This window comes from Taeniopygia guttata, chromosome 11 (assembly GCF_048771995.1).
Source record: "Taeniopygia guttata chromosome 11, bTaeGut7.mat, whole genome shotgun sequence".
NCBI lineage: Eukaryota > Metazoa > Chordata > Aves > Passeriformes > Estrildidae > Taeniopygia > Taeniopygia guttata.
This window is the reverse complement of record NC_133036.1, coordinates 7762152-7779397: the sequence shown is the minus strand read 5'-3', so window position 1 is coordinate 7779397 and position 17246 is coordinate 7762152. Positions and strand designations below refer to the sequence as shown.

Sequence of the window (17246 nt, the reverse complement as noted above, 5' to 3'; positions counted from 1 at the left end):
AGCTGTGCAAAATGGGAAATGTCAGGGGCCTGCTGCTGAACTCGCTTCGGGAGTCGTCCCTGGGTGTTCTCTTGGGTGGCTGAGTGTAGACAGGCACAGTGACAAACAAGGGGACAGGCTCCCCTGGGTGGCAGGGTGCAGATAGGCACAGTGACAAACAAGGGGACAGGCTCCCCTGGATGCTCCCCTGGGTGGCAGAGGCCAAGCAGGCACAGTGACAAACAAGGGGACGCGTCCATCCCCCTTCTGAGCAGAGCACGCCAAGCCCCAAAGCAGCCCACAACTGCAGGCACCTGATGTGCTGCTAGTTCCAGAGGCACAGGGTGGGGTACAAGGAGGGGAATCTGCTTTCCTCTTCAACACAGAAAACATCAAAGCTGTCCTACAAAATTAAAAGCTTATGGACGGGCTCTTGGTGTATTTTAAAATGCAAAACGGACTCATTTCAAAGCACTCTTGCCAAAGGTCTTTCCTGAACGTACATCACATGCAATGGAAAAACACTGCATGCCTGGCATTTAATATTTTTCACCTGTGACCCAGGATTGATGTCTGTGTAACTCCCTGATTTAATCCAATAACATGTCTCAGCAAGCAAAAAACCCTTTCAGAGTTTGAAAAGGAGTTGGAAAAAAATAAAGTCACACTCAACACTTCCCCTTCCCTGGAGAGATAGGAGTGCTGCTTGCCCTTTCCTGACGATAAGCATATCCTGGTGGTTAAAAATACATTTTGCTCTTACCGTAAATTCTCCATTAGCCAACTCCTTCAGCCCAACCCACAGTGTTGGGGTTCATGATTCCTTAGAGGCCACACGTGACAGAGCTTGGCATGTGCACACCCAAATGCACTCGGGAAAAAGGAAAAGTAACAGCTCTGATCCTGCTGCCAGTGGCTTCACCTGGAGCAGAGAAATCTGTGGAGTGGCAAAAACACTCAGCTCAAATGACTTGTACGAAGACCCCATAGACCCTGCATCAATTTCTGACTTTACAGCTGCTTCCAGACAAAAAGTTATGGCTTGTATTGAATTCTGAACAGCAATTAATTCTTCTGTTAATTTTACTGTTTCCAGTGATCCTTGTGCAAATGGACAACTCAGTAAAATGGAGCTTAGTGAACAGCAGGTTCCGGCTGCTTGATTTGAGATTGTGAAGGCCAGAAGCCTGTTCTTCACCTGAAAAACTCAGCCTGTTGAAAGATGGCTCCAAAACTTGGGCTATGCAAAGGACACAAATGCCATTTCTTACCAAGGAGACACCAGCCCTGGGAAGAGCCTGGCTCAGCAAAGCTGGGGTTGCTCACACACACCCAGATGCCTCTACAGCAGCTCCAACCTGCAGGGATCCTTTGCCAACTGCATGCCTCTCCTAGAATATTCCTGCCAGGAAAAAGCTGATGGGACACTCCTCTCTCAGGCTGAGGTAGAAGCTGGTGAACAACTGTGACTCCCTGTGAAACAGAAATCACCAGAGTCACAAGTCCGGTTGCATAAACTTAATACTTTGCCTTCTTGGCAAGTATCTTGCAGTTAAGGAGGCACAGAGAGACCTTGCTCCCAGGCATCAAGAGCTTCAGCTGAAAATCCTGTTTGAGGAACCAGTTCTGGATTTCTCCCGTGAGACCTAAGGAAAAAGAATTTGAGGGGTTAAAAAGAGGCAGAAATGGGAACTTCAAAAGTTATATCACCTCTGTGCATAAGAGGTAAAGGAAACCAGGCAGCAGCCCTCTTCCTTTTCTGTTAGGATTCCAGGCTGTGGAATAAAGATAAATCCAAGTTCACCCTCCTGTCTTTGTTTCCAAGACTCAGTAAGACAGGGGAGATATGGCAGAGCCCATCTACACAGCCATAACCATAGGAACACCAGCAACAAGGGTAAATCAACACGAGATTCCCTATCATCAGTCTGTGTTTACACTGGAGGCCTCAGGCTCCCTGCACCAACCTGGCTGGCAGTCCTGGACCTTGGTATGGCTGTGGAACTAAGTAAGGAAAGGGATTTATGGAACAAATATTAATTTTTCTGTCCTAGTTCCCACCATCTCTTTTAGAACACTTATGTACAGCATCTGGTTTCTGCACTCTGCTTTGAAGGTGTGTTGCTGCCTTCCCCCTTCATTCCCCTTGCTCAAGCTGCCCCAAACCCCAGCTTTTCCTTAACTCTGACCTCACACTTGGCCATGCATGCCTCAGTCCTTTTGTTTAGGAAAAGGTAGAAAGAGCTCTGGGTATTTTCCTGAAGATCAAACCCAGGGGAGGCAGCCCCAGCAGAGGCAAGGTACCCCAATGCCAGTACCCCAGTGCAGGCAGCAGCACAGCATGGAGGCAGAATATTGCTCAACTGCAGTTGCAGCTGCTTGGCATCTTAGAAATGTGCAGGTCTCTGAACTTGCAGGGGTTGCGTCTGCACGCTGTGACACAGCCAAGGGTCGGAATATCAGGCAGCCCTGGAAGGAGCTGTTTGTACCTGCCCTTGGGAGCAGTTATGCTTCACATATTTTTCTCCTCTGCTTTGAAAGGTCACATGGAAGAGCAGTATTTGTGAAGGGGATGAGTGAAGGTGACTGCTGGGGAGAATGGACACCTTGAAACAACCACAAGAGCTTTTCCAGGTGAGCAGAAGCTGCTTCCCACTCCCATTTTTCCTAGGGTGGCCACTGACAACATCCACGGCCCAGCAACAACAAGCATTTACTGCCTGGGCAGAGCCAGGGAGAGACTGATCCCACCTCCCGTCATTTCCTCATTGCCTTTCCTTCTCCATTTATTTCCTTTGGGTTTTCCCCTTTGATTAAACTTCTGGCATGTTGGAATGTTTAATAATAAAACAGATAACTCATGGGAGATGATATTTATAAAATCTACTCTTTTTTTTTCACTTTTTATAAGACCTTGAGAGAAAATGTTCTTCCTTTTAAAATTAAAAAAAAAAAACCCAAAAAACAGAAGGTGCAGTTAACAAGTTTTCAAACAATCAATGTTTTATTTGGTTAATTTATTAAACACCTTTAAGACAATTAATTTTGGTCTGTACCCTTCTATAAAATGATTCAAGTTCTGAACAAACCTCCAATACATAAAGCAAAGTTACTTTTACCATACGCAAATTTCAGATCAAAATACAACACTCTGTTTTCTTACATTTATAAAACCCGGTCAAATACAAACGACATTAAAAAAGATAAAACACTTTCACTGATCCTTGGTACAATATTACAGCACAATTTGCACAGTGGCAACTAAGTCCTCAAAGCACAAGTCAAATACTTTAAAAAGGGAGCCTCCCTTTAGTCACCCAATGTTCTACTGAACACGTAAACAAAGCGAGTGCTACTGAATCCAGGAAAATTCCCGTGTCCCTTTTCATACCATGTGTGAGCCACAAAGCAATTCTGCAAGGGAAGCTACTGGTGAGTAACCAAAGAGCTTTCCTACTTTGCTGTTACCAGTTTTTGTGCAACTACTCCATGAAAATAAACAAATGGAGGTGGACCAGACTCTGCACTGGGCAATTTATGGCAACTAAAGTAAACCAAGAAATTAAGTGTTTTTCTAAAAATAGACCATAAAACTATTAAAAAATATCAAATTTCATGGGTACAACTAGAGTAACTGCCTTTTGTTTCATCTTCAAGACATCTAATGAAGACACAGAGTGTTTTCAATTTTTGAGTTTGTTCAATTGGAAAACCCAGTGTTTCAGCAATGGGTCAAAATACCATTAGAATTGCACATTTTTCATCAATTACAGAATGCATGGTTGCATGAAACGCTCATTTGGTGCTACACCTGAAAGCCTGCACTTACACTAACCTGTGAACATGAGGGATGTTCTATGAAACACAAACAAGAACAAAAATTAAAACTACAAACATAAAATGATAAAACTCAAGTCTCAGTTGATAAACATTCCTGGGAAGGTCCTACTTAGCAAACCTTGCAGCAACACCTCGAGAAGAGAAAGTAAAACCAGAAAAATGGATAGGTCTGATGTGTCCCCTCGGGCTATGCTTTGCACAGGCAGTCAGGGCAGTTGTACCACAGTGCAACTGAAGGGTTTTTGCCTGAAGTTCTGCAACCCCTTAATTCCCCCCACCCCCAAACCACTGATTTTACTCACAGTTCAATTGTAACTTCAGTTATTCAGTCTCATCTAATGTGAAAATGTGTACATCATTAAATGGAAAAATGCACTAATGGATCTGACTTTCCTCTCTCCTCCCTCCCCAAACTCACATCAAACCCACGAGGACACCACACACTCCAAAACTTTTCCTATCTGTTAATGTTCACATAATCCTGACAGAACAGAGAACTGCAAACTGCACAAACAATACATAGTTAAATAATGCTAAAGTGTAAACAATACAGGATGGACATAGTTTAATAAAACCCTGGTGAGGTACAGCAAAAACTTAATTTCCTAATTTAGTGTTTTAAGTGCAATTGAAACGCTGCTGTACCACCCTTCTGCAAACATACCTCTCCAGAATTAAGCTGCACTACTAGGCTTATTTTCTTAAAGCTACATACCCATGCTATAACTCATTATATTGACTTAATGCAAATATTTGTGGGGAAAATTAATTTACAGGGTTAATTAAAATCTTTTTAGTATTCAAAAGGAATGATAGTAAAGGGATCAACCATGGAAAATGTGGTAATACATGTTTTTTAAAAGATTTCCAATAATTCTAACACAAACCAGCAAGTATATTTTGAAAAATGCATAGAAACCCTGTCAATACAAAAATCCCCACTGAAATTACACAACTAAGCAATTTTAATCTAAATATTTTATGTGCTTTTCCTATAAAGGCCACTTTGACGTACAAATACAAAAAAATTTACATTTTTCCCCAAAATAAATTATTTGTTCCTCAATTAAAAATACTGAATATGGAAGCATAACAACCCTCACTCATGCCAGCTGCTCATCTGCAGTGGCTATTTCTGAAGAAGAAAATCTCCTAATATTTTCAGTTACCAAAAGAAATAAGAAATGGCTTCAGCCTGTGGTCTGCTTAGCACTAGGAAAAAGCTGGGGGAGGGAATGGAACAGGCTGAGCCCCTTACACCGCGTGTGCTGGGGAGGAAATGGATGTACACAGAGAGAGCTTTCCTGCTTGTCTCCCAGGCTATGCACCAAAATCCCTGTTTGGAATCAGAGAAAGAAATCGAGGTCAATCTCAATTAAAGAGAGACAAAATAGTAAAGGGAATTAGGAGGCAGAAACTGTATGAGGTCCAGGCTTAAGGAAATGAAGAATTCATGATCACCTGGGAGAGGAGAGCTCCTCACGGGAGGCAGAACCAGGAAAAACTGTACCCGTTTTTTAACAGGGGGAAGAAGAAGAACACAAGGAATAAATTTCATTGGAAAAATGAAGCAATGGGAGAACAAAGAACCTTTACCACAAGTCCTGACCACATGGGCATTTATCGCTGAATTGCCACAGAAGCAAAAAGACCAAACTCGCACAGAAGTGGCAGAAATGAAAACGTACTTGGACTGATTGGAGACATCACAGGGATTCTTTACTGTAAGCACCAGATCCACAAGTGACTGACACAGGGAAAGCAAGACAACACCAACCCAGGGGGCACAGCAAATCCCAAACACCTGACATGCTCTAGGGCAGGGAGGTGCAAACATGCTGAAGTGGCCCCAGAGGGTAAAGCCACACTGGTGGGGTTACAGGACAAGCTCCAGTTGACAACACCATGGGACAACAGGAGGGACACACACGGAGATCACATCATTCTGAGCCAAAACACCCAACCACCTGACCTGGCTGAACTGCTGGGTCAGGCAAGGGGGCAGGAGCAAAAGCAGTGAACTAGAGTTGATCTGGATACGAGATTCGTGGGCAGCCATTGAGTACAAGCTCTCCTAACCTTGGACCAAGGACTGGGTTTGGAAGGACACAGGAGCTGCACTTCTGTATCACAAGGAATTCAGCTCTCTGGTGTGCTGTATTGCATAGTTTGATTGAGGTCAAAGAGCATTTATGTCTTATTTTTCCCTGTTTTAAACAGAAGTAACTCAGCATACCCCGATCAGAGCATTCCAAACCCTGCCCCCAAGTGATTAATCAATTAATTTCTAATGATTTTGAGGTGGACACATAAAAGATAAAACTCCATTCCCACACAAAGCACAGAAGGACCCACAGAACATGTACACACACAGAAAGGCTGTAACAGTAACCACATCTGTAACCCAGGAGTCAGAGCACGGCAGCTGCATGATGGGGATAACCCTTGCTGTCCAGCTGCATGCCACAGATGGTAAAGAAGAGGTGAGTACTTTTACCTCACCACACCAATGTGCCTTTTGTAGAAAAGGTGGCAATATATTCTGACAATATCCTGGTAATTATCAAGATCTTAGATTTGACAGAACATTGAACCTTTAGGAGAGCGGCAGCAACGTAACATCACATTCCAACACCCTCCTATTACTTGGTTCATGGAATACAGGCATCATAATTGGATTATTCAATCGTTTTTTCATTCTCTTAAGATATAAGAGAGTATTTGTACTGTACATAGTCAGACTAAGTACACTAGTTATCATTCTTATAATACATATTCATTTCTTTAACCCAATCCCACAAGATTCATGGAACTCAATAAATATGGTTTACCGAGAGAAAACTCTGAAGATAGAGCATCTAATGTGAAGACATTTCAGTTTTTCCTTCTGAAGGTAAAACAATTCCAGCTTATCAGGGTCCCACTCTGGATTATAGAGCAGTGGGCATACAAACTGGGATGCAGTTTCACATCTCTGGTTTCTCAAAAAAAGAAAAAAGTGCAGTGGAAAAACAGGTGGCCAGAAGCTCCCTGGCTCTTCAGGCCAGTACCTGTGGTTCCACACTGCAGACATAGTTCCAGAACCCACAGTTCCATAGCTCCAGAAGTTTCAGATTTAAATACAATAAATGCAAAATAGCAAATCTCCTATAACAGGCCATCAATCTTTATATCGTAAGGGACAGTGTGGACTCATCCTTACCTGTGCAGCAGGGAGCAGCTGCAAGGCAAGGAACAATGCTGCTCCTCAGCCTTCCCTAGAATGAGAGGATCAGGAATTTGCAAGCTCAGTAGAGTTTCTCCACTTTCAGCTGTTTTCAACAGTTTTCAGCTGTTTCTCAGAAGCACTGCAGGTAACACAGATACTCCTGTGAGGCCACCAACCAGTGGCTCCTCTGCAGTGACAGCCTGGATGAGTTTGGATGGTCCAGAGGGCAGCACCCAATGTGTGAAGGAGGAGAAGGACAAGGCAGTCTCTGGACTCTTTTCAAGAGGCTAAAGGACACTGACATTAATATGAGTGAAAAATGCTACAGCACTGGGACTGCAGAGCCTATAAGAAGACAATAAATAACCTGATGTCTGGAGATGGGACAAATTCAAACATCAACCCTTGATCCTGCTGCTTCAGACAGGGCAGGAGTAGGACTTTATGTGCTTCAGAGAAAGAAAAACCTTCCTGTAGCAGTGTTACCAAATGCCTAAACCAAACTGATGATACGGATCAAACAAAAATAAAGGCAGCACAAAAAGGACAACAACAAAGTTCCTATGCAGGACTAAAATTCAGCTCTCGCCTCCAGAGCTTGTGTCTACAAGAACCTCTTCTCAGAGTGCCCAAGCCGATGTCACTGCAATGGCAGCACTTGGAGCTTCCCTCCTCCCTCCTCCTGAGCACTAAACCCTGGGGGGCTGAGCAGGAGGGGTCTGAGACAAACCCTACACTGGGCACAACATCCCAGTGACCTGCCAGCCACATGGGTCAGCGTGTCCCAGACACACAGCCATGTCCTGGGACCAAGCCTGGGAAGATTAATATTTATGGAATAGCCACCATGATGCTAATGGAAGGCTCTGGAATTAGCAGCTAATTGGTACAGTCTGCAGAGTTAATGAATAGCTCCTTGTTTCACCCCTGCTATTTGTGCATGGCCACTAAAATGTTTGCTACATTGAATTCAAAGTTAGTATCAGTGGCTCCTCAAAATTTTAGAGGAAAATATCCTCTGTGATGCATTTCTTGGTTTTGCCTTTACAAAGAAGGGAAAAGGGAGCATTTTCCCATTATATTTTGCATTATTAAGGCCTTTTGACAGTTTGGAAGCCATCTTTATGAAAAGGGATGCTTTTCAAAATAGAGATTGAATACTCAAAGAAAAACTCCACAGAATAAACACAAGCTGATTACCAGCTTATATTGGTACTTTTAGAAGTCAAGCACAGTGTAAGGAATTCAAAACTATGTCGAAATAGCACCTTTAGGAGCAGAAGAAAAGACACTTTTTAAAAAACTTTTTCAATCTAAGCAAAATCCCACATACCTGAAGATCACAAAGAAATGGTCAATGACATTAGTTCAGGTATGGAAGGCAGGTAGTGATTTGAACAGTTTTTCCTCTGCAGGTGATTAAATGGGAAACTCCACAGAAAAATATCTAAGTAGACATTACAGAAAAATCAGTGAATCTCTCTATTAAGATAATGTATCAAGTCCACAGGCAAAATAGTGAGAGCAGAGTAGAGGCAGAGAGAAAACTATCTGATCTGTCCTTAAAAGAGCAGAGACTTCTATTTTTTTGAACAGATTGCTTCCTATTTAAAAATCATCAGGACAGCCTTTCAATTGCTACTCTCATTTCCAAGTATAATAGTTATTATCAAGTAATAGAAATTTTTATTTACTTTTTACAGCAGCTGCAGGTCAACCTTGGTCTTTTTGTACAGAAACATTAATTTAAAATGAAATTAAACTGTCCTTGGACAATGGTACCATTCTGTCCTGCTTCTTGTCTGCTTTTAGGTTTTTTTTTAATTGAAGGACAAAATGTGATTTAAAACAAAACAAAAAATATTTGACAAAGTGCAAGGAAAGAAAAAATGAGGTAGCTGGGAGTAGGGGCTTTTCCCCCCAGGACAAAGCGCCAGACTTCCAGGCACAGTGACACACATGAGGGACTGGGCTACACCTGCTCTACCTGCAGGTTTGCTTACAAGTGTTCAGGTGATCTCTGACCTGCTGGCATCAGTTCTAGAAGCTCCAGGAAAAGTCATTTCATTGTGTGCTAAGCACTGTCCCCACACACACTGATGTGCAGAGATGTGCAAAAGCCACAGAGAGCAAGTTGGTGTGGCCACCCTCTGACCCACAGCAGTTGTGCTCCCTGGCCCGTGGGCACAGGCCATGTGTTCAGAGGGAGAATGAAAGCAAAATCCTGTTAGTAACAGCAAAAGAGAAAACACCCGAGGCCAGAGGAAACATGGTGCATGGAACACCCAGGACCTGCCCCTGATGGGCTTTGGGGTCCAAAGACTGAGGGCAGTCAGTGGTGGCAATTCCATGAGTTCTGTACCAAACCCAGCCTCTTGCCCCATCTGACACTCACAGCAAGACTGGGGCAGTGTAAGGAGAATCTTCTACTGAACCTTCTCCACCCCTCAGCACTCTAAAGGAGCTCCCAGGAGCCCCCCAGAACACAGCTTGCTATTTACATCATGTAACCAAGATAGGACAGAACACTCACCATGCATTGCAAAATGCATTCTCAGACCCTTAAATACAAACATGTTTCAGTTGCAAGAAGCAAACCACTCAGGTTTTGGAAATTAAGGATTTAAAAAAAAAAAAAAAAAAAAAAAAAAAAGCTTAAAATGGACTTAGCAGGTGTTTCCCCAAGCAAACAAAAGCTAGAACAGACTTCATGTTCTCTAAGCAACCCAGAGGAGTCCTTTGGACTAGTTTAAGACCAGCTCTGAAAGGGTTTGAAAGTATTTCTGAAGAGGGCACTCCCTGGCTTCCCTGCAGAAAGAAACTATAGCAAGAGCTTTACAGAATGTCAGCTGTGTTTAACTTGATCATCTCAGCAGATACCCCTGTGTACTGCTTTATTCACTCAAATAAGCAGGCTTTGCTTTTTAAGACATAAAAACAGTGAAACAAGTGACAGGGATGATTATGCTTTCCTGCCATCATTTGTAAATTAATAAAGTAGATTAATAAAACCTGCAGCTTTTGCATGTGAGGTCATTCAGGAGAGAACCATAAGCCCAGCCAAGGATCAGGGTTTTGTAGCACGCTGCCTATTGAAGACGGAAATTTAAACTTTCCAAAATTGGCTTTTGCTTTCATCAGGTACAAATTTGTTCCACAGGGCATTTTTTTTTTCTGGTCTGAAATTGGCAGAGGTGGTAACCCAATAACAGAATGCACAGAAATGACACCTGTGAAACAAGTGCACAGCTGGTGGCAGGAGGTTGGTCAGGCTCTGACAGGGTTTAGAACTATAGATAAAGGAAATTTGCCCTCGACAAAAACTGAGGTTGTCTCAGCATTAACTCAAAAGAAATGGAGGAAATTCAAACAAATTTTTTAAAAAATTAAATAAGTGCCTAAGGTGGTCATTTAAAAACACACAGTATTAAAAACCCAATTAATTTCATCAATCAATTTTAATCAATTTTATCAATAAAGTAACACTAATTACATAGGGTATGCTTCTTTCTATTATTGTAATCAGACCCGTCAGTTTTTACCAGGGCTCAGAAAGGCCTCATTCCATTATGCAAATTCAAGGGCACAGGTAGGCAGTGGCATTGAGCAGCTTCATGTCCTGAAGTGCTCTGGCAGGTGTTCTCTGCTCACAGAAACCCTGCAAAACTGCTGGGCATCAAGATTTAGCCTTTTTCTATTGAAAAGCACCAATCTTCCAGCTCACTTTTCAAGATATTTCAATGGATTATTTAAAATAACCTGCAAATACTATTTTATGTAAGTACTTAATGTATTGCAAATACTTTTATAACTAAAAAGCCGCTACCTAGAATAAGTAATTTAAAAAATATTATTCAGATTTTATATCATCAATAAATATTCAACATAATTACCTGTTGGTAGTAGCTCATAGTTTCACTCTCTTGTTACCCTTAATCCTAATGAGCAGGTGTTTATCTAGATGAATGGCTTTAGTCTATGCTTTTAGGTAACCTATTAATCAAAAATTTGAGAGAGTTGATTGCTGGAGAAGAGCAGCAGTCAGACTGCAGAGTCACACTGGGCATGGCTGGTCAGAGGTGTCACCTTAAGCCCTGGCTGCAATCCTTCCTACAGCAAGGAATTTCCCAGGGAAAAAAAAAAAGAAAAAAACCCACACCAAAACCCATAGGGATGATGGAGAGCAGATGCCAAACTTATTAATAAACTTCAGAGCACATAGAGGTGACCCCCACTAAAATGAGCAGTTTCCCCCAAACCCCACTGCCTTTGGCTTTTACTGGCTCACCTTCCCATGCCCTGTGCTTTTCTGTCACAGACCATGTGCCTTGGAAACACAGCTCCAAGAAAAAACAAGGAAGAGCATCAGAAATGGCAAATGTCAAAAGGCTGCAGCAGTGACGACTGAAACACAGGCCTGTACTCAGTCCTGAACAGGAAAAGGAAATACTCCTTTGGGAAGATGGAAATAGCAGCTTCTACAAACACGGATGCAATTAACACCCTTCCTACCCACCTGAAGTAGCTGTTTAATACTCCAAAGAGCTAAAGAGAACACAACCCTCAAATCCTCAGTGCTAAATTAGAGGCAGAAAGGATCTATTTAACATTAAATTAAATATAATTCCTTGGAAAGCATTGCTGTGAGTGGCACCAAACCACACCTTAGTTACAATGCTCAGTCTGCCTGTGTCCCTGGGCACAGCCACATTTCCCAAGGCACAGTTTCATTCTGCAGGTCAATAAATGCAAATAAATTGCACTTAATTTAAACAGTTATAATTTTAAATACTAAAGCCTGTTGTCAGCTGCCTTTTATTATACACTTGCGTGGCACCAGTGCTCTAAGAAAGAGCAAAGTGTCCATATGCATCACATGGAGTGTGATGGCAAGGCAGCTGTGAAGAGTAACACAAACCTGCAGAACAATATTTAAATTAAAAAAGTAGATTTACATTGCTTTCAATAGCATTCATTTAAAAAAAAAAAAGAACCACTGCTCTTTTTTTTGGAACACAGTGAATTTAAGCATATCTGTATTTTAGTAGAACAGTTGAGTTATTGTTATACACAGAAGAACTCAAAAGTTTGGCACTTGTAACAATTTGGATTGGTTATTGCATCCTCCACTCTGCATGGCACATGCATGATAGCAGAGCCTGTGCACAGCATTTATGGAACAAACAGAGAAACTGCAGTTAAAACAGGGGAAAACCTCCCCAGACCCCTCAGTCCTTTACTTGTGCATTTACTGAGTCATGCAGGCACCAGAAATATTGCAAAACAGTCAAGCTGCCTGGTGTGCTCTGGAGGGGGAGTTCCTAAGCCAGGCGGTTCAGTAGCTTTGATAAAAACCTCTTATTTTCATCAAGATCTCTGCTCCTGAAGGCAGGCTGTGTGCCAGGCACGTGCTGTGCAGTCAAACACCAGGGACACAGCCTGCCACAGCTATCAGTGAGCTGATTTTGAGCTTTTTCTGCTTTCAGATTCAACTCTGTCCTTTTGTGTAATTTTGTATTAATTTCCCTTCAATCTAAAGATGAAGTACCTTCAAAGCTACAGAAATTCCACTTGACCAGAAGCAGCTGGGCTGACACAGCATTTTCACAATAACAAAAATTTAAGGATTAGGTGACAAAATATTTAAGGACAACCAGATCTTGCTATGGTACAGCAAAACCCAAGACTTCAGGATGCCTCTTCAAGTATAAAACCAGCAAGGGAGAGGATCTGAAATCCAACCCTGACTCTTTAGGAATATGAGCATCTGTCAAGGCCAGGTAAGGAACAGAGCCAGGCCAGGCATGTGCCTCCCTCAGAAACTCAAGGGATTTATTTTATGAGGGCAACAGCACTTTACACCTTTGCTTCTGTAATCTCTCTGCTGTGCACAGCCACCACAAGGCTACAAGTGTAAAACAAGCACAAAGGACACTGCTGTGTGCTTACAGTAGCATATACTTTTCCCCCCACTTTTCCCCTAAAATTGACAATTCCAACATTTTTCTAAAATTATCTGTGGCACAAGAAAAAAAGGAAGAAGAAACTTTTCTTGGGGGAATTGTGGGAAGAGATGGAGTAAGGAGAGAAAAAAGCCACCACTCATTCCATCTTCCGCAATTCCTACCCCGCATTTGGTGATTTTCTCATTTCAGTAGCTGGGGTGGGTCCAGTTCCTCACTAGGGAAAGGCCAACAGATGCAGTGGCCCAGCCCAAGTGCCTCAAGCTCAAGGTGGCCCAGCCAGTCCTCATCCTGCACAGACAGCGGGCCAGGACACACATTCAAACAGTCACCTGTGGAGGACCTGAATGAATGTCAGTGTCAACTCATCAGCTGGGAGGAATTAAGGCCACTGTGCTAAGCAAGGACAACTTAAACAAGTTTCTAAGCTGCCAAACCACCTAAAACCCCCGGACTGCAACTCGGAAAAACTCCCGAGTTGTTTCCCATGTGGTTCAGCCATCATGTGCAGCGGTACACAGTGCCAGGAGAGCAGGGACAGCCGAGTGGTGGCATTTACCAGTGAACCCAGCTCAATCTACAGCTGTTTGCACATTCAACACTCAGCAAACTGGTGACCTCCCTCCTCTCAGCACCTCTGGTACCATCACAGCCTCCCTCCCCTTCTGAAATCAACCACCCCTCAGTAAAGAGAAAGAGAAGCCAGAGGTGAGCTCTGCCTCTTCACCCCTACACCATCACTGGTACAATCCCTGCAGAAAGGGGAGCCTTGGTTTCAAAGCCTTGCTCCAAATTCAGAGGGAAATCAAACCTGGTTATTGCACAATCCAAGGGATGCACTCCCAGATCAGAGCTGGACAGACAGAAGACACATCCCTTCCCTCCTGCACACACAGAGCCTAGAACAGCTCCTGGATCAGTCCCACAGACAATGCAGATGGGGAATGGTCCCATCCCCTTAGGCAATGCCAAAGAAACCAGTTTTGACATCTCAGGAGTGCCTAAAGCTTGAGCACGCACTCAAAACCCCTGGAGAACATCCTTGGAGACTTGGTTCCCAGCCACAAGGAACGTGACATGAGTACAGTGTGCTCAGAAATTCAGTTTGTGACTGGTTCAGGTACAGAGGCCTAAACTTCTTGGTCAAATCTCACTGAGTGCATTTGCAACATGCTCCAATCACCAGCAGATTTGTTTTATTTTTCTTTAAAAAAAAGTTAACTAAGAACACCTAGTGTTAATCCTACTCTAAGTGTAAACATTTGGTTCAGTAACTTGAACTGCAAAACACTGCTAGAGTATTTACTTGGATTTATCATGTGCATTTATCACTTACATTTTCTGGATGCTGAATGCCCTCAAGTGTACTGGGAAGCTACAGGGACTCAGGAGATAGCAGCTGGCAATATTCTGAATAACATTTTCTGAAGTTTTCCAAACCACTTAGAAAACTGAGCTCAAAGTGAAACAGATACTTAGGAACATTCATCACTTTTGCATATGGGATCTTGGCACTTTGTCTGAGGAAAAAAAAATTGACCCATGTAAGATTTTTGAAAAAGGGGAAGTTTTACATAACTAACAGCACTTGATTTATTTCACAAGCCGGCCAAGGATGGAAATAGTGGTTCACATTTCTGTGGTAAAGCATTATATATAAATTTAAAATCTAAAGACATATATATATATATACACACCAAGTTTACTGCAATGCATAAATATATAAACTTTTTAATATGCCAACTAATATAGGTCAGAAAATCGATGTATATAGTTCAAGTTTTGCAGCACTTCAGCATTGTAAAAAATAAAAATAAAAAAAAAGGTCAGTGGGTTGGCTGCTGCCCTTTTCCTCACCCTCCCACACTCCTCTGCTCAGGAATCAGAGTAATTCCAACCCCACATCAGTGCTATGGAAGGACTGAGCAGAAGTAAGTTTCAGAATGGCTCTTCAAAGACTATTTAGTGAAATACCAATATTTTGACCTAGTTTGGGATCATATTTCAACATATGTAAAATTATTTCAATAAAGATGAGGAAGGTTTACACTAACACAACTGAGGGCAGAGTTTGGCTTGTCTGAGGTCCACAAAGTTGCAGATTGGATAGTCTTGTATGTAGTTATAATACTGGTTGTACAAAGTCTCTTTTTCTGAAGGGCAGGAGGTATTATTTCTATTTTCCATCTCTCCCAGTTTATTCCTTTTAAATAAATACAGGTTATGTCCCACCCATCACAACAACAATGAAATCAAAAATTGAGGTAAAACTGTTCTATCAGCTGATCTTGACTACAAACAAAAGTCAATTAAATATCACTACTGATGTGAACAAGGCTTAGTAAGAAATAAAATGCAAGATACTAAGTTCTTCACTATAACCACACCATAAAACCCAGCTTCCAAAGTCAGACAGCAGTAAACAAGACTGTACTGTAGCACAGAAATCATTAGTAAACCAACTTTTGATCCCAATTTAAAGTCACTGTACAATTTTTCCTTAATTCTTAGTTCAAACCCCATGTTTTCTGCAAAATAAATATAACCTTGTCATATTTCACTTTTGTTGTAAGAGACATAAAATACACCTTTCTACAATCCTCAGTCTTAAAAACCATTCTTAGCTTGCAAGCGATCTGAAGTAAAAAGGAACACAATCTATTTAGTTTGTCCTTTTGCTCTTACCAAAAGCAGCAATCATCACTAACTGTTCCAAACATGTCTTCCCTTTTCACTTCAAGGAAAACAGCCACCAAAGCCCACCTAGAAGCGCATGCCACCCACCTGCAGACCAGTTTGTCAGGCTACTCGAATGACAGCGTAGGGAAAAAACTGTTTACTTCTTTGTGGTGTACTGTATCCATTTCCTGGGGTGTATCCATTTCAGATTAGTCCATTTTAAATATATTAAAAATATTTGTCAGAATGAAACCGTTGCAAATTAATGAAAAACCATATGTACACACCTCCACCACTTTTTAGGCACAGACCTTATCTTTTGAGAAAGGACTAGAAATAAAAGGTGCAACGACCAACACCTCCTGTGGCCTCAGGCTCCAACAGCAGCACAGCAGGGAGGTTGGTTATCATGTAGCTTCTGTGTACTACAGCTATCCAGTTCCAGATAGCACATGGATTCATATCAGTTCCCCGCAGGGGAAATGCACCTGAAAGCATTTTTTGTTTTGTTTTTGCTTTTCAATAAGCTTCGCCAAAGGAAACTGATTCCCACCAGTTTCACACACAAAAATCCTACTCCAATAACAAGGTTTAAAATCCAAATGGTTATGACTGAAGGTGTTTCCTTGATCTCCCCTTTTATTTTCCCCCTTCTCTCCTCTTTAATGTGTACTTAAGTTATTTGTTCCCGAAACAAGTACTGAGACTCAAGCTTTGTAAGCATTTAAAACAAAAACAGTTACCATACCAAAGCACAGCATACAGTGTAATTTTCAGCTGTAATTTCTCAGCTTTTCCTTTAAATAGAGCTAGATTATGGTGGACTGCACAGAACTCTTCCAGTCTCCTCCCCTGGCAGCAGACGGATCACGGCGAAGGGACGCGGATGCGGAACAATCCCTGCTGCAGCTGCAGCCGGAAGAGTTTGCAGTTGGCAATCCGCAGCGCTGCGCAGCCCGTCCGGCGCAGGTCCGAGGGGAACAGCGGCTTCGTGCGCTGCCAGGTGCCCGTGCTTCTCTTAAATTCCCTAACATAGTCATAGTTTGTACCTGAATGAACGAAAAAAGAGATGAAATGCTTAAAACTCACTGCAGCTGCCACCACGTTTAACCTCTAGTAAGGCAAATATGTGAAAGAGAGCATGCACAGGAACACAAATCAGTGTCTGGATGGATGGTTGAAATTATCGTCAAAAAGGAACTACCATTACATTTCTGATCTACTTAAACCCACCAAATTTAGAATTTTGTTTGCTTATATTTTGGAGAAAACCCTACTCCACGCTCATATACATACACACGTCCACAAAAGTCTTCCAAATCTCTTTTACAGAGCATGGCCAGACGCTGGCAGCTACAAACTGAGCATGTTTGATAGCACACATCTATTTGATTGGGATTGAGAGCCAAGAGTCACTCTCACATCCATATGAACCACTGGACAATGCCCCTAGAATGCAGAATTGCCTGTTTCCCACTCAAAGACAGGTGCTACAACCTCAGGCACTAACAGGTCTTCTTGTACTTAGATAAAAGCAGTAACACACTCTTTAGTCCTGATCTCTTGTGGTCTTCAAA

At 42.2% G+C, this 17246-nt stretch overlaps 1 protein-coding gene across 1 annotated transcript in view; it reads right to left on the bottom strand.

Annotated features, from left to right (window-relative positions):
• Positions 1-2964: 2964 nt before the first annotated feature.
• GAN (gigaxonin) overlaps positions 2965-17246 on the bottom strand; it is a 39984-nt gene continuing 25702 nt past the window's right edge. Inside the window, exon 11 of the mRNA XM_030282039.4 lies at positions 2965-16718. Within this exon, the coding sequence (XP_030137899.1) occupies positions 16537-16718 (182 nt within the window). The 3' untranslated portion in view covers positions 2965-16536. The remainder of the gene's footprint in view (positions 16719-17246) is intronic.